Source organism: Jaculus jaculus, chromosome 3 (assembly GCF_020740685.1).
Source record: "Jaculus jaculus isolate mJacJac1 chromosome 3, mJacJac1.mat.Y.cur, whole genome shotgun sequence".
In the NCBI taxonomy this organism is placed as follows: Eukaryota; Metazoa; Chordata; class Mammalia; order Rodentia; family Dipodidae; genus Jaculus; species Jaculus jaculus.
The window spans coordinates 5,490,974-5,517,363 of NC_059104.1; the positions used below are offsets into that span (position 1 = coordinate 5,490,974).

The 26,390-nt window shown below is 44.1% G+C and overlaps 1 protein-coding gene across 2 annotated transcripts in view; it reads left to right on the top strand.

Annotated features, from left to right (window-relative positions):
• Nalf1 (NALCN channel auxiliary factor 1) overlaps window positions 1-26,390 on the top strand; it is a 564,025-nt gene that overhangs the window by 523,443 nt on the left and 14,192 nt on the right. For both annotated transcript variants that reach the window (XM_004663366.2, XM_045145809.1), the window contains exon 2: window positions 24,632-24,803. In XM_004663366.2, the coding sequence (XP_004663423.1) occupies window positions 24,632-24,803 (172 nt within the window). The remainder of the gene's footprint in view (window positions 1-24,631; window positions 24,804-26,390) is intronic.

Sequence of the window (26,390 nt, forward strand, 5' to 3'; positions counted from 1 at the left end):
ACAAACTGCACCCCAGAAACTTCAGGAGGCGCTGAGCACAGGTGCCATGGTGACCGGGGCTATTCTTTAGCATCTTTCTCTCCTTGAAAAGTCATTCCCGTTCCCACAGTGGTGTCGAGCACAGCTCAGGGCCCCAGGCCACAGGAGGTAGCAGCAGGTCTAAACCCCGATAATCTCTCCTTGAGACCTGCGGGAGTGGGGCTGCTTCCCCCCGCCCAGCACCTGGACGTCCTGGTTTCCCTTCCCATGTGAACTTTAAAGCCTCACCCGGAAGGTCCCTATATGTTAATGAGATATCAGCCAGCAGCCCGCATACAGCCAACCACCCTGTGACCTTTACCCAGCACCTTTCCCGCCACTACGAGCTGTCCTCTGACACAATCTCCCTGGTATTTCTCCCATCGCACTCAGAGCCCCTCAAGACCGGGCTCCACCATTGCTCCGCAGTCCCAGGATGGCCTAGAACCACATAGTGGTGTTTACATGTAAACGGAACAGCCTATCACATCTCCAGAACCCAGAAGCCATCCCTAAGGGCCCATTCCTTTCCTGTAGTAAACCTGCACTCAAGACTTGCTGACCAGGTCAGAATGTTCACCTATACCATTGACGACTGATATAACCATCCGAATTCTTAAATCTACTCACTTGAAGGAAGTTTGGCAATGGTGTTTATTTGAATTATAAAGTCAAACGTTACATTTTGTTAGATTTTAGAACAAAGTTGGTGCTTGAAATATTTGGGTGTGTGTGTGTGTGTGTGTGTTATAGTGCAGGCAGCAGAAAGTTTTAAAAGGGTGAAATTATTAGCAAGCATATAGTAATTAACTAACTGCTTTCAGAAATCATTTAACATCAGGAAGATGGTACATTATTACTGGTTTTATTGAGTTCTATGGAGATTTCTAACACATTATAAAATGATTAATGGGTTAGTACATCAGTCAATGAAATTAATTAAGACAACTATACAGAGAAAGAAAGAATGGGAACCTGAGAGGTGGGGATTGTGGGTATTTTCAGACCTGCCGACTCAGGGGAAGGCTGAGAGGGATTCATTTCATTTGTGCTGAGAATCCTCAGGAAGGAGGTGAAGAGCAAGAGGGTGTGGGAGCTGGGTGAGGCTTGTTAGTATTCAAGCAAGCACACTGTGCTTGTCTGAAATCCCAGGAAGGGATTCTGAGTGTCAATCAGTGGAACTGTAATTAACAAAAATAGCAATGTCAGAGGCCAGTTTTTTGGGAACACCAGATGAGGGGTGGGCGTACATATCCTTTTCTATTGTGCCTACCTTATGCCAGATACCCAGTACTAAGGGCAGGCAGAGGTCACTTAAGTGATTCTTAGCACAAGCCAGTGACCGCTGGCCAAGGAGAGCAGACAGTCTGGGGAGCGGGTTCTGCTGCCCAACCCCATGTGAGGCTGCTCACAGGGCAGCCTGATGGACAGGGCTGGGCAGAACCTCGCAGCCTGCCTGCTGGGGCTGGCTGTCTAGCCTGTCTTTGATGTTTATAAGAATGGCATCCTCATTAAAGCAGGGAACACAGAATCCTACCACCTCAAGGACATGCGCTCCTCCACGAAAGGATAATCAGGTCACCAGTGGATGCAGGCTGGCCTTGGCAGGTTTCTTTTGCCTTTGACAACACAGGCAGTCACCAACTATTCCTGAAAACAGGGGTTCAGTGAGGTTCTGGGGAAAGTCTTTGAGTTCAGCAAGCACTATATAGCCTCATTTATAAACAGAATGAGGAAAGAGAGAGCCATTGGAAGAAAATGCCAATCTATCAGTCTTTAAAAAAAAAAGAAAGAAAATAGAACATACAAAAGCACTGTTTAATTGTGCTGGCGCCTTTTGAAATAGCACTGGGTAACGTTTCCTTTCTCATTCGAAACTGTGAGTGCTGAGAAGCCTTTCCAGCAGGGCAGTACCTGATTTCTACTGCTATTCTGTCTCCCATATAATTTGTATAGTACTGTAATTATTCACATGCTAATGCAATAAAAACAGTGCAATAATAGAATAAGTCCACGTGGTAAAACAGATAACAAAGTTACATATCCTGTACTCTTTCTGATCCATTTTAAAAAATATTTTATTTATTCATTTATTTGAGAGAATGGTCATGCTAGGGCTGCCAGCCACTGCAAAGGAACTCCAGATGCATGTGCCACTTTGTGCATCTGGCTTACATGGGTCCTGGGGAATTGAACCAAAGTCCTTTGGCTTTGTAGGCAAATGCCCTCTCCAGTCCCTCCATTTTTTCATATAGTCTGTGAGTATTAATGATAATATATTTCTTCTCATTTGGTTTGAGGATGAATAAATACCCATGGATGCAATTTGTTAGCTAAACTTATGCAGATATTTCATATTGTACTCTCAGTTATGCACACCTGGGTCAATGGAGTATTTGCAAACGCCTATACCCTCAATTTCCATTGACTTTAAGAAAATGTGTGCATTCTTAAGTGACCATTTTCAGACAAACATTTTTCCTGGTGGGTGGGGGGGGAAGAGATGAAGGAAACGATTTCTTCATTGGATATGAAATTGGGTACAAAAGTCATTTCTAAAATTAAGACTGATTCTATAATTCCACTTCAATCATGAATTATGTGCTTTTATATAAAGGGATAAAATTAGTGCTGACTGCCTTGTTTGATAATTAATGTTGGGAATAATGAGCACTCTGTATATTGTTGTAAACACTCTCTCCCACTCTGTAGCCTTGGGTGGTAAACGTAGCTGGACCGACATTGAATTCAATTTAGCCGGTATCGATTGTTTTTCCGTTCTTCCTGCCGAAAATCCACTTATGTAACACACGCAGCTCAGCCAGACAGAAATAAACCTTCAGAACTCTGTAAGCAAATCGCTGATATTTCTGTTCTCCGTGTTCCCCAAAACTTCGGCTATAATGGTCGGCTGGGAGTGCTTCCCCTCAGATATCTATTTCAATACCCAGAGAGGTTCTTCAATTTAAGATTTTATGCAGATTAAAGATTGGGAATCAGTGCGCCCACATTATGGTATGTCATATCTTCCTACCTTTTATTAAATTATTTGTGGGTTGTTTTTGTACTAGGGAACAAACTGCAAATACTTCCCGTTCTAACTAGAAAAAAGATGCTATCATGGTGATAGGAGGCTGTGAACTCTAGCTGCGGTCTCTTGGTTAGGGTCTGTCTTAGCCACGTGCCTCACCTTCCTGTTTACCTGCACTTGCAGCGCTCTTGAAATATTCTCTGGACACCCTTCACGACGACAATTCATATTTCCACTTGGGAGAGAGCCCTGTTTTTACATATTCTCTTGTTCAAAGCTCGGATTTAAAGTAGGACCCTTTCAACTCAGAGATGCTCATTGCTTTATGCAAATTCTAAGTGCATAGAACAGTTTCTCATTGCTGGGATCCAGAAGCAGCAGCCCAGGTTGCGTGGTTGACTCCTGCCCCACACTGCCTGACTCTGTGTCCTTCCCCCAGTTACCTAAGGACCGTGGAGTGCATGTGGGGATTTGTGAGCCTGGCAAGGTCTGTTGGTTTGTTGTTGCTGTTTTCTGGGTAAGCCAGTCTTGAGTCTTAGAAATGACAGGAGTCTGTAGAGTCACGCGATAGTTTCCTCCAGTTGCCATCGCTAGTACTTTCCAAGCTGCAGTCTTGAAACCTGAAGCTGTCTGCATCCTGAAACCCGCTGTGGCTATCAGCCAGCCCTACTGATGAACTCCACTGGCCCCTCACTTTGAACTGCCAGCCCTGCGTGGTCTAATGCAGATGCCAGGACCCATGGTATGAGCCATCAACCATGCCCTCCATTACCTTAGCTGCGTCTCCAAGTGCTTACATCATGGGGACTGGGAAGGAGGAAAACAGCTCTGATTTGTGGGCCTGACTGACGCACGTCTTGGTTCTGCATTCTTCCCACCTCTTATGTGTAAGGGCTTAAATTTAGACTTCATCAAGGGCTTATTTATTACAGGTGCTAGAACTTTTACTGTAGTTCCAACACATTTTCCTTGACAGCCAGTTATCTTGAAGTCTATTAGAAATAAAAAAACGTTAGAAGTACTTAAAGATGCAAGCTTCCCTTGGGGAGAAGAAACACAAACCTTGCCTCTGCTGAGGATATCACCCCTCTGTGGAATGTCACATGACTTCAGAGGGGACGTGGTTCCTTTGAGTGACTTCATGTAGAAAACATGGTCTCCATTCTACACGGATGTTTCAACCCCAAGGTTATCAAAATCATGTACGCTTTTAATAGTCCTATGTCAGTTATCTTCTCATTGCCGGGGCAAATTAAAATGCCTGACTGAAATCACTTTATGGGAAGAAAGGCTTATTTCAGCGTACAGCTCTAGGGTACGGCGCATCATGGTGCGAAGGTATGGCTGCAGGTCCTGTCACGTTGACAATCAGTATATAAATCTTCACAAGGGATTCCTGAGCAAAAAAAAAAAAAAAAAAAAAATGCTGCCTCCTTATTTTTTTTGCATCTTATAGGAAGAAAGCTTGAAAAAAGAGCTCATCACAAACCGAATACACCATACTTTGATAGAGACACTGGGAAGTAGGAAGTGAGGAATATGGAATACGGGTTTTCTAGGGGGAGCCTGCCTTGTTATTTTCCTAGTATAAAACCAATGGAACGTCAACTACTCACCATTCTTCACAGCACGGGGGGAGTGCACCATAAAGCAGCCTTATTCTGCAGTGCATGTTACCCGTGTGCTATTCAGATGGCGTGCACTGTAGAAGTCGGAACTTTTACTTAAAGATATTTACTTCTGTCAGGTGGGAAGTTCTAGAGCTCCTGTTCTGACTGATTTCCCTGTTACCCCAGCCTGGGTAACACCATTTGTAAACATTATATTCGCAACGTCCCATGTCAAAACCAATGCTAGTTGGGTTCTTTTGTGTGGCGGCGAGGCCTTGAATTCAGAACCCAGTGGCTGGGCTGTTCCTTCAGAATGTGCTTGGAGAGTTGTTCCTCCACCATCTTGTCTGGTTACTCTCGTCCTCCTTTTTCTAACTCTCTTTCAATTTGCCTGGTCACAGTGTTGCTTCTTATTTCTCACAATTCCTACTAAGCAAGCAATAAATATTTATTATGTTGGGCTTTGTAATTTTCCTATGTAATGCTACTGCTTTGTATATCTCAAAAAGTGAAAATAGGATGAAGACATTTAGAGATGAATAAAATCATGTCCATTTATTCAGTACATTTATACAATTAAAGAAGGCTTAGACTTCTTACTCCATCAGGCTACCAGAGATAAGATTGTTGAGACCTTACAATGTGCTCCTAGCTTATCTATATACAGAACTGCTTTGGAAGCACTGGAGAACACGGAGACAGGAGACAGGCAGGGAGACGACGTCATATATTTTGTAAGTAGATTACATTTTTCTTTCCTGTTTAAAACTAGACTTTCTCGAATGTTTGAGCTTTAGCCATATGATATTTTTCTAGCTAAAAAAGAATGAATATCAGGAATTTAATGATTTCGCCTAATAAAATTAATATGCTCACAATGTAATAATATGTTAACTCGAGAGTTTCTATCCACAACAACAGAAGGCAGCATTTCCACCCAAAGGTAAAGTGGCAGGCACATTGCCACAGCCAACACATTGTTTCACCATAATTCGGCCATCCTTTCTTCTCAAGGGCAGACACACAAGAAAGGACTTCTCTTTTGCAACATGCCAAGCCTTCCCTCCAGTATGCAAAGGAGTTATTCTCAAAGAGGCTGAAAGCTTCATTTGGAATCCACACAAAAAAAATGAAGACAAAACAAACAAACAAAAAAGCCATCATTTGCTGAGGCAGCACTGGGGGAAAAGAAGTGAACCCAAAACTCCAACCTGGCAGATGAGCTTTCTTGCACCCAGGGAGACCTTAATTAATGTTAATGGAGAAACCTCCTTCACAACCCAATTAAGCACTTAACTGGCTTCTTAATGACCTCTGCTCAGAGTCAGGGCGTGGAGAGGGGCATTGATTTAACACCAGGGAGGAAACTCTGAATGTTTCTGGGCATGGTGAGCAGCCTTCTCTAGGTAAACAAGCTTTCTTCCAAATTTCCCATCCACTCTGCATCACCCATGGACACCATGCCACACTCTTGAACTCTGCTCTGAAAAGGTTAGCAGCTGAGCCCAAGCCATCCCCTGATGCATAATAACAGTTATATAAAGCACTTTTAAAATACACACGGATCTTGAGTACCTAATTATACTTCAGGTGTTGCACGTCCCCCAGCATGAGAAATGATCCAAGATGCTATCTTATCACTGACTGACATAACAAAAAGTTCCCTTAGCCCAGCAAGATGGTCCCCACCCCCAGAAAGCATCTCCCCAGAAGCCAGGGTACCCATCATCATGATTGGTATTGACTTCACATTAGCACATGATGTATTCCCTCATTAAAATATTTTAAATGTAATACAAAATAAATAAACTCACATAAGCCTATTGTTATTCCAAAGCATTTGAGCGTGCATGTCTAAAGCATGCTTTATATTTTGCCAGAGGATTCTCTGATCCAAATTGTATTATGCTGGGAGCTCAAAACAAAACAGTAAATAAGAAATTCTATAAAGCACTTCAATGACATTGTTAGTATGAGGCAGGTTGTTTTAGGCCATAGAAGATAATCAATTTTCAGAAGTGACCTTAATCTTTGAAATGGAAGGCCGGGCACACAGACAAGCGTTGGCACCATCCACTAAGACTCACCCAACTTTCTGCTTGCATATGGCGTGATGCTCCAGTAACAATGCAAACGACACCAGGGGACTGAGTGAGGACTCAGTGAGTGGTTCAGCGTGGGGTGGACATAAACGGAGTCTTACCATCAGGCCGAATGATGCATTCCACTCCTCAGCCTTCTTCTCTTTTGGTCATGAAATCTCCTTTCTTTGCTTCCTTTTCTCAACTTCCCCGCTTTCCTAACCTTGAACCTGATTTTCCTCTTTAACATGCAGTGTATGTTAAGAGTTTAGAAGAGATACTCCATGGTTTTATGTCATTGAATGGATGTTTTGGCAATAAGGAGCCTATCTAATAGTATGACAGAGCCGTGTGAATAATTCCAGGCTACAAAATTACCTTTTATTATGTGTTTCTCTAAATAGGCCATACTTGATTATAGCTGCCACTAACCTCTTTTGTAGAATAACCTATTTTGATGCTACAGTTTATCTAAATTAACTGATAGGTACTTAATAATGATCAGTAATGACACCATTCTGTTTACCAGCCTTTCTGGACATTGTCCTGCCCAGTGACATATACTCAGTAAATCCTGGGAAAATAAATAACTAATCAAAAGAGATGATTTCATTAGTTGTATTGATAAGAGGAGATGACACTCTGAAATATAGGGCTTTGCCACTTCTCATTAGCAAAGTCAGGTTAGACTTGGTTGAGGTCTGTTTTTCCTGACGTCTATTTTGTTATTTTATTCACACAAAAATCCTGTCATGTTGGTATTGATAATTGAAATTCAACTACATAAGCCAAACATAAACAAACACACTCCTCCTACGTGTCACAGGTAACAAATGCTGCTGGTTTTCACTTGAAAGATCCCCATCTCCTCCTCGTCCATCTTGCTGTCAGCCTGGCACATAAACTTGGCATGGATGGAGAGGCTGAATCCTTCAGCCGTGCCTGCTTCGTTGTCAAGACCATGGGCAACCACATGGTCTGAGTATGTTAATGGATGGGATCCAGAAAAGTACAATGCTAAAATGTAACTCGAAATTATCAAGATTATTTGATCAGATGATTGAAAATAGCTCCTAAGCACTGTACAGCTAATTTACCAAAACCCTTTTGCAGCCACAGCAGTTACCAAATAGTTTCCCTTAGTACTTGTATACTTTGTGTCTTGAGCATCAGCATCCTGCACTACTCAAACACACCTCCTCACTAGAGGTGAAGACAGAAACGGTCCTGAACCTGGAGAACCCTCTGGGAGTCTCGGAGTGTTCTGCAAAAATCCAGTAGGTAACAAGGGGCTTAACATTGATGATCAAAGAGCAGCCACAACAACCAAAGTGCTGGGGTCCGAGGCGGCCCAGGTCTCAAGCCGTCAGAACTAGAAGATGGAAGTGGGTACTGGTAGAGCTCGCAGTCAGGTGACCAAGGATGGAGCTACAATTCTGAGAAAATAAGCTGTGTACATAAGCGCCAATCTGGCCGAGTGTGGTGGTGCGCAACGTGAATCCCAGCACTTGGGCAGCACAGGTAGGTGGATCGCTGTGAATTCAAGGTCACCCTGAGACTACATAGTGAATTCTAGGTCAGTCTGGGCTGGAGTGAGACCCTACCTCGGAAAAAGTGCCAATGTGAGTGGAATCACGCAACGCCTACGTTTTGTGGAACGGAAGACAAGTAAAGCGTGATCTCACCTTCAACCAAAGGAGTCTAACTGCGATCACCATGCAGACCCTTGACGAGTCTTCTGTGCTTTCCTGATGTGTTGAGTTGCTCAAACAACACTTTTTAAGAAAAAAGAAAAAAAAGAAAAGAAAACATTTGAGAAATTTGAAATCATCATCTTGTATTACTTCAGAAAATGGTGATAATAAAAAGTCATTATGCCCATGTTGGACTTCGTAACTCAGGTCTATGAAGGTCAAGAAGATGGTGTTCTGTGACATACTTGTTCTTTTTCAAAATAAATCATAAATAATAGCTCACAAGCTTGTCTCCACATTACATGCATAGAAGATGTCTGCTGAGATACCCACAGCATCAGACAAATAATATTGAGTGTGCTATGTGTACAGGGCATGGTTTTTTACGATCACAAAACATACAGGGATTGTAGGTATCTTAAGGCTAATGGCTTATTGCAGTGTCTACAGCCTGAGCTTTCAATTCTGGCTCTTTGGCTCAGTGTGGTTCCTCAGGTCAAAGACTTATACTTTCTGGGCTTTATTTTGTTTCATATTTATAAGGAAAGGAGACATATTGCTACCTCAGAGCTTTGCCATAGGAATTAAACAAATGAAATAATTCCTCAGAAGTGTTCATTTCATCTGTTTTGCTCACTGTGTTATAGTTGTGATATTTGAAATCATCATTTTGTATTACTTCAGAAAACAGTGATAATAAAAAGCCATTATGCCCATGTTGGACTTCATAACTTGGATCTATGAAGGTTAAGAAGATGATGTTCTGTTACATACTTGTTTATTCCACAGTGAATACAACATTTTTTATAATTATTACATTTGTATCATATGAAATAGGTTATTGAGTATTTATCCATTCTAAAAGGATTTCAATCAAAGTATGTAAACATTCTAATATAGATATAATTAATGGTTATTTACAGTTACATTAGAGAATGTAAAATATTTTCTGACTCAAACTAATTTTACACAGTGATGAGTCTCTTTACAGGTCCCACGTTAGCCAGATGCACAAGGGGGCGCACGCGTCTGGAGTTCATTGGCAGTGGCTGGAAGCCCTGGCGCGCCCATTCTCTCACTCTCCCTCTATCTGTCTTTCTCCCTGTGTCTGTCGCTCTCAAATAAATAAATAAATAATGAACAAAAATATTAAAAAAAACAAAACAAAACATTTTTTATCGATAACTGCCGTAAATATAAAATATAGGCCATGATCATATCCCTCCTACCACAGCGCTCCTTCACCCTACACTGAATCCCTTCTTCTTTCTAACTAGTCTCTCTTCTAGTTTGATGTGTACTTTTTATGACTATGCAGGTCTTATGCAGGTATGGCCGGGCGCTGTGAGGTTATGAATATCTGGGACACTCTGTCTGGAAGACAATATAAATGTAGGACATCCTCCCATTTGTGGCTCTGACACTCTTTCCATCACCTCCTCCTCAATGGTCCCTGAGCCTTGGAGGGTGTGGTAGAGATGTCTCAATTACTACTGAATACACCACTGTCACTTCCTAACACTTTCCTTAAGATTCCTAAAGGAATAAAATTAAAACTCTAGTTTCAAGGGTTCTTCCTTTTATCTTCCACTGGAATATACACATGCGCACCTTTTCTGATCTATACTGCCTCCTCTCTCTTGCTATGAGACCCACACCTCCTACCCTCAGCTAATTAGGTTGGGTGGATGTTTAAACTCCATGAAGTCAGCATGGTAAATTATTTACTTGAAAGCTCAGTGAATCAAGAAAATTGCCTTTATGAAGGAGTCATATTTTAACCTGGGAGGAGAGGAATTGAGAATATTTATGTATGTGGTACGTAGGTACTTAGTTATAATGTCTCAGTTCCAGTTCTAGTGTGAGGAAAACACAAAAAGGGTGTAAGATTACAGAAGTAGAATATCATCAAATTGGTGGGGCAGGAGAGAGAAAGAGGTGAGAATCAGTGTGACAATAAGAATTAAAGGAAAATGATGGATCTTTAAACTGTGTTTTCCTCATCTCCAGTATTGAAAGGTTAAGTGGTATAAATGAAAAGATCATTTTGTGATATTTCAGTTTTAGAACAGGTATTTTAAGCTGTATTCCAAAGCCAGGGCTGGTGACACACATTGATAGTACTCTGGGGGCTGAGTAAAGCGAATTGAGAGTTCAAGGTCAGCCTGGGCTATAAAAAAAAAAAAAAAAAAAAAAAAAAAAAAAAAAAAAAAAAAACTAAATAAATTTCTTTTTTTTTGTTGTGTTTTACTTGACTGTCCCCCGACCGGTTGGCCAATATGGCATGTTCCCTGAAGCTTCTCATTGTGACATGAAGGCAGTAGGACTGCTTGATTTCATTTCCGCTGATTCTGTCATGACGGCGGTCTTTTATTCTATGGTGAAGAGCTGCAAGGAAAATCCCTTTCTTAGTTATGGATGCCATCTTGCTCACATAAGTATAAGGATAATCATTTCATTGCTAATATTTTTCTGTCAATAAACATACCAAAATACACAATTCAGGGGAAAATCATTGATTTTAAATGTTAATGCCTTTTATTTGGTGAGAAAATGTTTTATTTCTAGGACTGCATCTACTATGAGCCTCATGGTTTTCTCCTTTCTCCCTCTTGTTTTGTCTCTCAATGAGAACTTTCATACGTGAACAGATGGTGGTTTGATCATGTTCTTCTCTCACTATCCTCCTTCCCCTTGAGCCACAGCCCACCCACTGACGGCCCTTCTCTCTCAAGGTCTTGTCTTCTCTGATGACCTTCCAGGTGTGCTCCAACTGCATCATATAACAGATATATTTTTGGGCTTTTGTGAAACCTCCATTCCATGCCAGTTTCCACAGTGGCTGTACCAGCTGGCCACCAACAGTGAATAAGGATTCCTCTTACCCCACACCTTTGCCAGCATTTATTCTCGCTTGATTTTTGACAATAGTCATTCTGACCAAAGTGAATTGGAACCTTAAATAGTTTTAATTTGCATTTCCCTGATGACCAAAGTTGCTATACATTTTGGGGGGTGTTTATTGTCCCTTTTTCTCCAATTCCCTGCCCCATGTTTAGATCAGGTTGATTTAATTTTTACTTACTTAGTTTTTCTGTTTTCATTGTATATTTTAGATATGAATCCTCTGTCAGGCAGATAGCTGGCAAAGGTTTTTCTCTTGTTCTGTAAGTTGTCTATTGATTCTCTTGATGGTTTGCTTGAGTGAGCAATAATTCTTTAGTTTTCAGAGATTCCAGTGGTTGGGTGTCTTATTTCCTGGGCTATACTACTGTCTTATTCAGAAAGTCTTTCCTAATGCTTGCATGCTTAAGGTGCTCTCCCTACTTTATCCTCCAGACAAACTCATTAATTTTTTGACAATACTAGTTTTTGTGACAAATTACCATTGATTTGGGTTGCTAACGTATATGTAATATTCCATAGTTGAAGGGACATTTGTACATACAACAACCTATTTTACTCATGAATATATTCATTCTCAAAATAGAAGATTCTTAAAATTAAATGTCCAGATTTTGTGATATCAGTTGTACACAGTTGTGAAGTACATTTCATTTGCATGGTTGTTAGTATCACTGGGCAGTTTTTCTGGCTTCACTCTGAGCATAAATCTCAATAAAGCTTGTCTTCCTCAACTATACCACAACGAGCTGCTTCTTGGATGCTGCACCCTCTTCAGTGGCCTCAAATATTCTTAATGAATATGCATTACATTAATTATGGTTTTCAGTAATGCCATGATGGTGATTATGATATTATCCATAGCGCATTTTTGTTCACATGTATTTCTGAAGGCTGCTAAGCTCAGGGTGAAGCATAAGAGACAGATGAGGAGAGATGGTTTTCTGTTTCTGCAGAAATGAAAAGAAAACTGCCTTCTTTCCAGTACCTGCACTTCTGTGCATGTTTCTAGCAGAGACCAGAGAGGGTCTATTTATGAACTAACTGAAAAATATGATGCTACTTTTTTCCGTAATGCTCACCACTTGCTTGAAGAGTAAAGCACCGTGTTTTACTGATTTCCTAGGGATAACTGAAGAAGGGATTGGACATCAAGTAATATCCATTTAAAACATATTTCAGAAATAACTCATGGAGAATTCAAATTCGTTACTTTCACCTTAAACATTTTTCCTAATTTGAATAAGTTAAATCTATTTTCTGTCTTACCCAAACACCTTGATTTTATTGTTGGAACATAGGATTTTTCTGATTTATGAGGCAATTAGTTATAAGATTTATGATGTCAAAATTTACATTTTCCTTAATAACATTTTCTTCAGAAGGCATGCAATGGTGTGTTGACCTTTTCTTGCTGTCCCCAAAAGTATGCATAAAGTGAGTTATTAATAATATACCCTGATTGAATGTAACAAATCAAATATGTATACATATGATTAGATGTCCACGCATATATGCAGTGGAATTGGCTTGCCTACAAGTAAGTTCAGTATTGGCACTTATAGATGTAAGCCTTAGTGTGCCTTCAGAAATTGCTGAATCATCCCAAGCAGAACAAGCACACTGCAGCTTAAGCCACCGTCACTGCCCTTCACCCACATTGCATGTGTGAGCCCAGCTCCTAATGCTGGTCCTGGGAAGCCCTGCGCCAGAGGGACAAGAACACATTAGTCTCCAGATAAGGACGAGAAGTTGAAGGAAGGCTAGGGGCAGGGGTGAAAAGAGGAGATGAGGAAGAGCAGGAGGGAAAAAGACAAGAGGAAGAGAGGACCATTCCAAAGGGGAAGAGGAGAGGAGACGGAAGAAGGAGAAGGAAGGAGGAGGAAGGGGGAAGAGGTAGAGAAGCAGAAGAGGTTCAAGAGGAAGGAAGAGGGGAAGAGGATGAGGAGGAAGAGGTGAGTACAAGGCTGCCCCAGAAGATGGATGCCCCTCATTAGAACAGGGAGGGCTGGCACAGGCCCGTGCTAGCCGTGCTTGAATTCACCTTCCCTGGTTCTTCACACGTTCTCATCCATTCACTCACCCGTTCATTCAGGAAACCATGGCTGAGAACTGCCCCAAGACCCACTGTCCCGTAGTCACTGAAGAGTCAGTTCTGACCAAGTTCATTTCCTCTTGGTGATTACTGTTTGCATCTGGTTAGATAAAATTCATTAAAAGAGGCTTACATAATTTAAACAAGGACTCAGTCTTAAATGCTGTGCAGCTTCATTTGACAATTTTTTTTTTGACAGATAGAGAGAAAGGCAGAGAAAGAGAGAGAGAGAGAATGGGTGCGCCAGAGCCGCCAGCAGCTGAAAACGAACTCCAGACGCGTGTGCCCCTTTGTGCATCTGGATCTGGCTAACGTGGGTCCTGGGGAATCGATCCTCAAACCTGGGTCCTTAGGCTTCACAGGCAAGCGCTTAACCGCTAAGCCATCTCTCCAGCTCTTATTTGACAATTTACATGATTCATTTTAACACTTCAGAAGTTCACAGCTGCCATTCAACTCAACAGGCTTCTTCTCCCATGGGCAGTGTGCACACCGGTCCGACATGCCGCGGTCACTCTCACTCCATCATTAGTCACTGTGTTTTGTATGTACTTTATCATGGATACATTAATAGGCCATATGTGCATTTTACAAATTCATATTACTGTAAGGGAAATGTGTTAAAATTTTAAATGGGAAGAGCAAGTACTAAAAAAAAAAAAATTAGCAGGATTGCCAGTGAAGCCTAAGGACTCATGTTCAACTCTCTAGGTCCCATATAAACCAGACACAGTCACACACGCACACAAGGAGGCACACACAATTGGAGTTAATTGCAGTGGCTGGAGGTCCTGGAATGCTAATTCTCTCTCTCTTTCTTTGTCTCCCTCTTGCTGTCTCATGCAGACCCACAAAAAAAGCCAGTCTATTAGGCTTGCCTCCAGAAAAATGTTTAGCAAATTTTGTTTTAAACATTCACAACTTAGTATCACTTCTATATGATTAAATAGAGTAAATATTCTGTGAAAAAAAAAAAAAAGACAACCAGTGAGAGAGAAAGAAAAATGAGAGAAAAGACCAAAAAATGAAACTTCTTAATTGGGAATGGCTATTAATTCTGGTGATAGGCAGTTTGTTTCCAGGTACAATTCTGGTTCCTTCCTCGTTAACAAGAGTATTACTCATGGTGCCTGTTCTAAGATTTTTAAGCTTGTGCTAATAAGCCCAAAAATACTAGGATCCTTTGCCTGACTTAACATCTTTCACTGGGGGGCGGGGGGGGGGCAGGCAGCCAGTGCAGTAACATATTAGCGAAGTGCGGCTCATGGGCAGAGCGCCCGTGCGTATGCAGAGTTCAAGGCTAGAAGAGGTGTCTCTTTTGTTTCCATTAAGTATTGGGTACTGAATCTGGGACTTCCCCCATGCTAGGTGGTGGCTCCATCACGGAAGTAGGCCCCAGGTCCTGTTAAATTATTTTAGTACTTTCTCGGACAGCATTTCTGTTTTTTCTTTTTTCTTTTTTCGTTTTTTTTTTTTTTTTTTTTTTGGTTTTCTGAGGTAGGGTTTCACTCTAACTCAAGCTGACCTGGAATTCATTCACTGTGTTGTCTCAGGGTGGCCTCAAACTCACAGCAATCCTCTTACCTCTGCCTCCCAAGTGCTGGGATTAAAGGCAGGTGCCACCATACCCAGCTCAGACAGCATTTCTTACTCAGTTGCTCAAGCTGCCCTTGACTTACTTGATAACCCAGGAAGGCCAGAACTTTTCATATTCCTGTGTATGGCTCCAACATACCTGGGCTTACAATCTAGTTTTGGGGCAGTATTTCTTACAACCCCCAAACACCGATACTTAAATGAAGGAGTTGATGTTTGTTCACACCTGACTGTGGTATAGACATAGACACATTTTGAAGTGGGGTTGGAGTGTGGGTTAAAATGAGCTAAACACCCATCCGAGCTCTTATATTCTGTGTGAATTCTCTGAACCTTCATTTTTCAACTTTGGTTGTTTAGAAAAGAATAATCAGCAGGACCGGGTGGTGCGCACCTTGGATCCCAGCACTGGGAAGCAGAGGTGGGAGGATCACTGTGCATTCTAATGAGACCACATAGTGAATTCCAGGTCAGCCTGGGCTAGAGGGAGAGCCTACCTTGAGAAAACAAAACCAAAAGAATAACAATAAAGGAAAAGAAGAACAGCAGTCTTGTTGGAGAGTGGTAGTTACCTCTGTCTCGCTGGGACAAAACACCCAACCCAAAGCAGCTGAGGGGAAGCTTCATGATGTCAAGGAAAGCGTGATGGGGCACAGGACGGGCGTGGTCTCTGGACACAGCAGCTGGCAGAAAGCAGCAAGAGTGAGCTAAGGGGGAGCTGGGCTGGAACACCCCAAAGTCCACTCCCAGGAACATGCCTCCTCCAGCAAGGCTCTACCTCCCAAACTGCCACCAACTGGGGAACAAGCATTCACAACACATGAGTTCATAGGAGACATCTGACTCAAATCACCACACGGAGGTAAATGCATGGGTAACACCTGGCATAGAACCTGGTGGCAGCAAGGACTTCGTCAGCTCCCTCCGGCACCTATGATCCTCGCGGTCTGCCCCTTCTCTTTCTGTACACAGGCCACAGTGACCTCCACTCCATTCCCTTTGTTAGTGCCTGAATCATTTTCTAACGTGCAGTGTGCTTTCTCCTCCCACTGTGACTCAGAAATCTGTACTAGGTTGTTACAGGACCACCTCAAAACTCCATACTTCATTTTGCGAGTGTGGCAAAGATAAGCACGAAATTTCATTGTGAAGAACAATGAGGTTGAGAAACATGTCTTCAAGGCTTGTACTCTGCATTTCCACATGTGTTCTATGCATGTGCCAGAGCTCAGTAAGATATTTCTGCAATGGTTAAATGTATTCCTCTCCAGAGTAAACGATTTTAAATAAGCAAAGGACCACATGAGGTGGTTTTAGAAAACTCATACCACCAATGTTTAAGAAAAAAGGAATGTTATAGTGAAATGACTGGGGGTTAATTATAGTTCTACAGAACATATTGATATTTTTGGTATACCAATTGTTATATGTATCCAAGAATTTAACTTTCACTTTTCAAACATCAAATGCTCTATCAAGTCCCACAGGAGTCCTGAAAATTGAGCTCTGAGACACATCCAGCCTCCTCTTTCTAGGACGAATCTGTCATCCTTCCTTCTCCTGACAACTAGCTTCTCCTTACCTCAGACTTCCATTTCTTCTCCCTCACAATGCTTATTTTTTCCTACTTATTAAGGCCCCTTTCAACATTTTCAGTTGATGCATCATTTACTTTTTTAATTGATTAATTAATTAATTTTTTAGTAAGCAGAGAGATAGAAGACAGACAGGCCATGGACGTGTCAGGGCCTCCAGGCACTGCAAACAGACTCCAGAAGCATGTGCCACTTTGTGTATCTAGCTTTACTTGAGTACTAGGGAGCTGAACCTGGGTCGTCAGCTTCTGCAGGCAATTGCCCGAACTGTTGAGCCATTTCTCCAGCCCTCATTTATTTCTTTGTTTCCAGGACAAAATGCTGGGCCAGAAGCAGCTTGAGGAAGGAAAGGGGAAGTCCACAAGTCAGGGAGAGCCTGACGGAAGCAGAAATGTCAGCAGGGCAGAAGTAGAGAGAGCTGAACGCTGGCACTCGGCTAACTTTCTCCTTTGTGCTTGGCCCTGGACCCCCAGCACCTGGAAGGCTGCTGCCCACAGTTATGGTGGGTCTTCCCACCTCAATGAATCTAATCACTGAATCCCTAACAGCCACACCAAGAGATTTGTTTCCATGGTAATTTGAAATCCTGTCAAGTTGATAAACAGAGATGAACCATCACAAGCCCTAAATGGAATTTTTATTAAATTGTTCATTGCTGCATTTTTTAAGCCATAACTGCCAGCAGAATCCCTGGCCTTTTCATGACAGTTATACCAGACCAAGTTCAAATAGAGGGCTGCATTCCCAAGGCACAGCCTGACTGGATGCCATTTATCCCTGTCTCATCCCAACTTCAAGAACACCGTGGAGAGGCAGCCGCCACATCTGTGCACGATAGCCGTCCTCTGCAGGCCCACAGCACCCCCTTTTCCATCTTACGGTTGCCAGGAGAAGCAGAGGGAGGTGCCAGTCCTTCATGCCAGAAAGGATGGCTGCCGACTCTCTGCCACTGTCGGCAGAGCCATTTCTGGATGTACGTCAGGACTACTGTGCAACGGCGTGAATGATGCTTTCAAAACTATTTCCCCATAGTCCATGGAGATCACAAACTTTTAAGTTTCTCTGGCTCTGGGGAGGAAACTGCACCTCACGTGGTCTTTGGGTAGAATATTCCTCAGCATGGAAGCTTGCTCCCCACCCTTTTGGAAAGAGAGGTTCACTGGATAAAGTCGTTTATAAAAAATCTGTTTCTTTAAGATTGACTCGGCCCTCAGATAAGGCCACTCTGTGGGTCATGGGAAAGGGAGTTTTGGGGATGGATGTTCTGGAAGCACATAGAAGACTTACCCTGTGAGTGTTTCAGAGGACGGTGGCCTGGCTACTTCGCCACCACCACATACAGTTGTGCCCAGTTGGAAGCTGTGTGGAAAAATTCCCATTTTAATGAGGAGCTCTCTCATTTCCTCTGATCTTGACTGCAAGAGCAAAGGCCTTGATCTTAGAAAGCGTAGGGCTTATTTTTCTCATTTCCCTCTTATCTGTCTCCTTGTGCCTTCCTCAGAGTAGAAACTGCCAGAAAAAAAGGGGGGGGGTGTTGCTGTTCTCTGGTGGAAGCCCATTTTACCCAAAATTCAGTTTCTTATAAGTACATGTATCAAACATATATATATATATATATATATATATATATATATATATATATATATATGTATGTATGTATTATATATTACACACACACAGACATATGTTGTCTTAAGACACTTTCTTAAGACAGGAGACAGGCTGAGAGCGCTGTGCTCTGCACACTCCCCTAGTGAGGACGTCCCTGACAGCACTGTGAGTCATTCCATCTGTTGATTGCTGCCATCTCTTGTTGCTAAGTGTTGTTTCATCCATTTCCACCACAGTTACATCATGTTATGAACTGGTTCATCTGGAGTAATGACTACCATCTATGTTCTTTAAGTCCTGGTTTTTGAGAGACTAATCCCCTGCCTAACACCATGAGAATTCCACAGAAGGTAAATTTCCCCCAGATTCCTCCAGGGTACTGGGGCTGCAAGAATATCTGAGGCTGTGGTCTTTGGCTCAAGAGTATCCAATCAGAAAGGGATGCAGAGGGTGACCATCACGGTCTGACCACTGAAGGATGCATTTCAGTTTCAGTGTCTCCAGGCAGATGTAGGGAAGCCTTGTAGAGGTGGCCATGCAGGGCAGGGAGGCACACAGGCTCAGAGGTGCCCTTAGTGACCTGCATACCTTTCACCATCACAGCAGGGTGAGAGTGGAGAGAGATAGTGGCCAAGGCTAAACAGGTTGGGACTGCAGAGCTTGGTGTCTGCTGGGAGCATTGGCCTTTCCCCCGGGGAGTCAAGGGTGGAGGAAGCTGGATGATAAAACATGCTAGAGAAATATGTCAACTGTAAATATATATATATATATCCTCTGATTGCAGAATGGGAGAGGCGGGTCTGGGTAGGGCCCACCGGGTCTGTGAAAGATAGAAATGTCAGGAACAGCCTCAATGTCGAAATCAGAGAATTGTCCTTGTGTTTGAACTGGGGGGGGGGGGACCCAGAGTCAGAGGGAGTTACTGTGCTCAGGGAAGAAGGGGCACGGGGAGGAGCCCAGACTCTGAAAAGAAGAGGCCAAACCACACTTCGGGTTTGACAGACGCCGGGATGGAAACAGAAGAGAAACGCGGTTTGCAGGTATAATGGGAGAGAGAGAGGCGGGGGTGGGGGGGCTTCATTGCTTTAAGGACAGTGGGATCTGTAAGCATGTTCGGTGGCCTCTGAAGGTCTCTAACACTTTGGGGAGCGGCAAGGGAAACAAAAGCTGACAAGAACAGATGAAAGAGGATGAGAGGGAGGGCCCAGGTCCTGGGAGGACATCCGGATGCTGCCAGCTGGGGAGCCGCTCCTCCGCTGGAGGCTGGCTGGCCAGGGCTGCATCGGGTAAGAACCGCACGGCTGGGTCCAGAGGCAGAAGGCCCAAGAAGCCTGGGCAGAGCAAAGCTGGCCGAGACCGGGGGCGGCCAAGTCACAGGGCGGCGCGGAGTCGGGGGAAGACAAAGTGCAGACGGTCCCGCGGGATGGGAGGGTTTCTCCAGTGAGGAAGACAGGGGACTCGGGCAGCATCTCGTGGCAACTAAGGCGTGCTTTACTTATTGATTTATGTTATTTTCTCCTGAACAATACTGGGGGTAGGCTGATTAGTTCTCCCTGGGTTCCCTCTCCGCCTGAGCAGGCATCTTCTGGGCTCAGTAGAGCAGTGGGTGACTTGCTTTGGGTCTGCCCTCAGTCACGTTTCTGTGGCCCGTTCCTGCCACACCCTGAGTAGCTGGATCGAACAAGGCAGCGCCTTAGCTTCCAGAGAAACTCCGTCTCCTGTGTGAGCCGGCCCTGGGCTGTATCCTGCTGTTGGGATGGAGTGGGTGGACTCGGAAATGTGGGGCAGCTCCAGACAGCGCGGCAAGCTCTGAAAGGCTTGGAATAATAAGACCCAGGGAAAGTGGGTCAGCGACAGTGGACGGAACACTTTTCTCTACTGTAGGAAATGCAAGCAGATTCAGTTCTGGAAACAAAGTTGTGCAACTCTTATGGGTTCATGCACATGCGTGTACTCTGCCCTGTGGGCCTTCTGTGAACCAGGCAGCCCACCTACACCAGCCAGCAACCATCAGCACCAGCCAGCCCTGCTGAGCCCTGTTTCCTCTCTGAGACTCAACTCACCCTTGAGAACTATCATGTCTCTTTCCTTCTTAAGAGTAGATCACTTCCAGTTCCTGGGTGGAATACTCTCACCAGACACCCTAACACACACACACACACACACACACACACACACACACACACACGAAACACACAGTACATGAATATAAGCTTTCAAGTTTCACAGCCACTTAAAACTGTAACCACGTGCATGAAGCACTGAGGTGAGTCACGCACAGGCAGATGGACTCACAGACCAAGGTTCACAAGGCCAACTGTCTCATCACTCACATCCTGCACCTAGCCTTCGAAAGCCATAGAGCCAGCATAGACAGAGATCTAGTGAAATGTGACAGGTAAGAAGAGAAAGTCTCTATTAATGTGTGGAGACCAGAGAAAGCCATGTCCATGTGAGATGACATTATGTGACATCATTCTTAATAATGAAACATGGTAGAGCTGGAAGAAGAGCTCCGTAGGTAAATCACTCACTGAGCAAGTGCAAGGACCGAGTTCAGATGCTCAAGATCCACGTAAAATGCCAGCGTGGAGGGCGCTCACCTATCATCTCTGTGCTTGCGAGGGGGAGCCAAGTGGATCCCAGAAGCCAGCCAGCCAGCTAGACTTGCTGAATCACGGACCTCTCAGTTCAAGTGAGAAACACAGCCTCGGTCAAACGAAGACAAGAGAGATCCAGAAAGACAGCCATCACCGACTCTTGAGTGCACACACACACACACACACACACACACACACACACACACGGGAGAACGCCTACTATGCAGGAATAAAGATGTAAAGAGAAAGTGACACACTGGTCACCGGCAGAGAGCTGCTCGCTCGGAGACTGATGTTAACAGTGGAATCCTCGCCCCTCCCCGCGTTTGCTTCACACAGTATTCTCTGGTGTTATTCTTCCTTTCACGACATCACTTTCACATTTCTGAGAACATGACGTTTCACTTTTCAAGGCATCTTTTGCAAGCCTGTAGAACCGCCTCACTCCTCAGGCAGACCTTTGCAGCTGAAGCCGGAGCACCTGGAGCCATGCCCTCGGTGCCCGCTTTGCCTGTCTTAGCACAAACCAGTCTGTGCAGAGAATGTTACATGAAGGCACCTCTCCCGTGATCTTGCCAGCAGTAGAAGAGTATTTCTCCTCTGTTCTTCCTGTTTCGCTTTGGGTCAGGCAGTGTCGTCCAGTTGCTTTCCAAGGGGTGGCTAGAACCAACATGTGTTCAGATGCATGTGGGATCCTGGAGCAGGAGCTCTTCCTTGCATACGCTGTCAGAGAGGAGATGTGGTAGCCAAGGGTCACATTCGGAGTTCTGCTCGAGGCTCTGTGAGGGATGACTGCTTTTCCTCAGCTTCTTCACAAGACTGTTTTGGTCAGTCACTTGATTTTCCAAGTTTAAAAACAAAATCTGCACAGGAAATATAGTGTGGCCCAGTGAACATGAATTGGGCAGGGTTGAGGCAAAGGATGGGGGGGGTGCTGTATCTGTTTGGTGATGTGTTTCAACTTAGTACCTCCCCAAGACCTGTGATGACAATGGTGTCTCTTAGGAGGAAGAGACATGTACAGGTGTGACTTGATACTCAAACATTTTGATTTTAATAAACGTGAAAGAGTCAACTGCTGATACTACTATGGGCAGACTACCAGTCAGGGCCATAGACATACATGGAATTTTCTAGAATTACATCGGGATATTCCCTAAAAGACAATAGCTATCTCTTGACTTTGGAATCGCAGAAATGCATAGGGTGAAGGCTTCCATTAGCATGTTTTTGTTGTTGTTGTTGTTGTTGTTGTTGTTGTTTTTGGTTTGGTTTGGTTTTATAAGGTAGGGTCTCACTCTAGCCCAGGCTGACCTATGGAATTCACCATGGAGTCTCAGGGTGGCACCTACCTCCTACCTCCCAAGTGCTGGGATTAAAGGCATATGCCACCACACCCGGCTAGCATGGTTTTTTTAAAAAACATTTTATTTATTTATTTCTAAGCAGAATGGGGGGTGGAAGGAGAACGGGCAGGCCAGGGCCTCCAGCCACTGCAGATAAACTCAAGATGCATGTGCCACTGTGTGTGTCTGCCTCTACATGGGTACTGGGGAATCAAACCTGGGTCATTAAGCTTTGTAGGCAAATGCCTTAACTGCTGAGCCATCTCTCCAGACCTAATATGGGATTTTATTGTTAACCTATGCACATAAGCATACTCAATTGCCTCTAGTATCTTGCAAAAGTGAGGAGAGCTGGGGAACACTAAGTATTCACTGAGCGTTCTGAGAACAGAACTCTGTTTATGTCATGTTCAAACTGTGTTGTGTTGTATAAAAACCATCTTCAACTCACATCGGAGCCTCTGATGCAGTTTTGTTGTGTAAGGCAGTTCTTTTTTCCTTCTTCTGCTGTCATTGTCTTCTGACGGGCCACCGATGACCCTCGCCTGCGCACCCTGAAGCCTAAGGATGGCCAGGAGCCACCTCACTTACTGTGGCACATTGTCTGTCCTGCTGCAAGTTTCCAAAGTATACTTTACAGTTAGAGGCACTCTAACACCTCTTAAAATAATAACTGTATGTTTTCTAAACAAGGTATGAGTTATTATGGACTATGGATATCTTTGCAAGTAAAAATGACTTGGGCTTATCAAAAATTACCAAATTCAGGGGTAGTGATTCATGCCTTTAGTCTCTGCACTTGAGAGGTCAAGGTAGGAGGATTGCCATGAATCTGAGGTCAGCCTGGAGTATGAAGTGAATTCCAGCTCAGAACTTGACTCAAAAAAATAAATAAAATAAAATAAAATTAGGGCTGGAGAGATAATTAGCAGTTAAGACACTTGTCAATGAAGCCTAAGACCCAGGTTCAATTCTCCAGTACCCATGTAAGCCAGATGCACAAGGTGGTGTATGTGTCTGGATTGTTTGTAGTCACTAGAGGCCCTGGTGTACTCATTCAGTCTCTCTCTCTCTCTGATAAACAAAAAAAACAAAAACAAAAACAAATCAATTTAAATACATATGTGTATATATAAACCAGGATATCACATTCATCCTATTTTGTTTGTATAACCTCATCTTTTTCAAAGAATAAAGCTTTATTTTGGTGAAATAAACAAGAAGTTTTGAGTAAAACTTCAACATAATGAGTCAGTACTAAATAGACATTGAGGACATTTGAGACCGTGTTGTTTCCAGACTCATCCAAAACCTCAGTTGTGTTTCCATGAGTTCTTTGCAAAGGCTTTTTGATTAAACACACTACTTACTCAAAACAAAAGTGGAATCCCATAGGATATGAATTTTTCCATTTGTTTTCATTACTTGCCATTATCCCTGAGCAAAATGTAGCCTATATCTCCTAAATATATGCTGAGAGTTATATGTGCCAAACTGAATCTTGCCTAGAAAAGAGTATAAGTTTGTTATCTATTTGTGTACGTTTAACTCTAATTCATTTTTCAAGAGATCATAATGGGGGATAAAAGTGGCGTGAATAGTATTAATCCCAGACAGACAGACGTTGTCAGTGCTAAGAACCAGACGAGTAAGTGAATCGCAGGATCTTGTGCTGTGAATGGGGTCCTCTCCCCGGAGGGTCTGCGCTGAGCCTGGGTACTTGTTCTTCTGTTTCATCTGAATTTTGGTGGAGCTGATGTCTTTGTTAGTAAGAGGTAATTTTCGATGTTGACTGCCATGCACGGCCGCCACAGAGAGACCCACGAAGCCCCTCCAGGTCTAAACCCTGAGCCCCTGTCGGCGTGGGTCACCCAGCACGTGGCCGCTCTTGGGGAGGTCCCTCCTCCCCTGCTCACCACAGTGCAGCATGGTGCGTCTGATCTCTGTTGAGCGTTTCCGGCTATTAGAGGGGTTTTAATGCGCTCGGCGTGAGTCACCGACGCAAACGCCCCTTCCCTGTAGCTGGGCGCTGTAGCATCCTGCATCCCTGATGCAGCCCCGCGGGCCGCCCGGCAGGGGCCTCGGCGCCATCTAGTGTCCGCTCGAGGTATCGCCGCGGGCCAGCTGCCCGGCGCTCTGCAGAACAACCTGCCTCCCAGCAGGGTCATGAAGTCCTTTATTTGAAACAAACGTCGGTTCCTGCAAACTTCAGGTCCTGTCTGAACCCTCTGTTTTCTAAGAGTGCCTCGGAATGCCTTTCGTGTTGGATTTAGACCTCGGTGTCATGTACTTGACTCTTAAAGCAGAATTCTCGGCTACATGGGTTTCTATGCTTTCTTGTCTCCTGACCTACTTGAACCCCCAGCGCGCGCGACCCTGCCGGACTCCGGGCTGTCGCTGTCCCTCCGGGGTCCCTCCACCCCTTTGACGCCTCTCTCTTTTGTTTGCAGATTGTCTACAAAGCCTGGCTCTGTTCCCAGTATTTTGAAGTCACACAGTTCAACTGCAGGAAGACAATTCCTTGCAAGCAATACTGTTTGGAGGTCCAGACGAGGTGTCCGTTTATCTTGCCCGACAACGACGAAGTCATCTACGGAGGCCTCTCCAGCTTCATCTGCACAGGTACGGCGGGCGGGGCGCACTACAGCCGCCCGGCTTCGCTTCTCTGCCTCAGTCTCTCTGCTCTCTTGCTTCGTTCTGCTCACACAACCTTGAAGACGCCAAGGGTCCTTTCCCAAGGTCTGCCTCTTATAAGCACCAGAACGCTCCAAAACTGATTTCCCCGTGGTTCAGTGTCTGCACCACATATCAAAACGCAACCGTGACCATCGTTATCAATGCCTCACTAGGATAATTTTTAGGGCAAAAATGCAATAGCCACGGGATGCTTGTCTTACAGTTGATGTGGAGCCGGCAGGATTCTGCCTGCCAGCCCTTTGTGTTAGTAAGCACCTGAGATCTGGAGCCGCTGGAGACCGGGCCCTTCAAGTCAGGAAGCAGAATGGTTCCCACGGTTACTGAGTGGGACGTTTCATTACCTTACCCTGAATCAGCATCAACAGTGCAGAGAAATGACCGCCTAGGGGCTGCGTGTGCATGTGTGTGTGTGTGCATATGTTTGTGTGTGTCTGTGTGCACATGTATGTGTGTGCACATGCATGTGTGTGCATGCATGTGTATGTGAGTGCATGAGCATGTGTGTGTGTCTGTGTGTGCACAGCATGTGTGTGCATGTGTGTGTGAGTGTATGAGCACGTGTGTGCACAAAGGTGTGAGGTACAGCTGGGTCTTCATTTTACTTTGCTTAGCAAACATCTCAGAGGCAGGGGGCCAGTACCACACCACGCCTTCTGCAGACAGGTGTGAGGGTAGCGGAGACCCGGAACAAGAGGGGCAGAGTTGCTCACCATGGAGTCATGGGCTTCTGGCTGGGAAGGTCCATCACCACTGGGGTTTAGTGACACGGGCCCTTCAGGTCCTCACATAGGATAGAAAAACAATATTCGCATAACTCTGCGGCTTGATTCATAGTATGTTTACTGTTGAGTTTTAAAGATAAAACCCAGTCACAAATGGAGAACCAGAAAAACCCTCCTTGTGGTAGCGACTTAAACCTTAAGAAGCTCTTCTGGAGCGCAGAGACTGAGATGCTCAGAGAGGGACAAAACATCGCCTCTCTAACACGCACTCAGTGAAAGGCCACCAAGACACAGGCCCAAAGAACCTGTCCTAACTGAGATGCTACCAAGAGACATTTCCAAAGAACCTGTCCTAAGGGCTGGATGAGTATTTCTTCTGCCCCAACTTTGAGGAGACCTCTGACACACGCTAAGGCATGAGTTTCAGGTTTTCCCCATGACCCCTTGGAGGGAGGTTCTGTCTCCTCCCTGGTCAATCAATGACAAAAGTAACCACTACCCTATCTTATCTGTGTGGGCATCCTGGGTAGGACTGCAAGCGAGGAGAAGTTCAGGGATGGCATTAATATCAAGGAGAGAGAGAAGAGGAAGAAGAAAAGGAGAAAGAAGATAAGTATGAGTGAAAGAGAAGGAGAAGGAAGGAGGAAAAAAAGGTAGGAGAGGAAAGGGGAGAGGGAAGTCAAGGGGAATCAAAGAAGGAAATTGAAAACAATAAGGAAATAAGGGAAAGAACTAATTTATTAATATATGTTGAAGTTCACATAGAATTTTCCCTAAATAGCCATCAAGA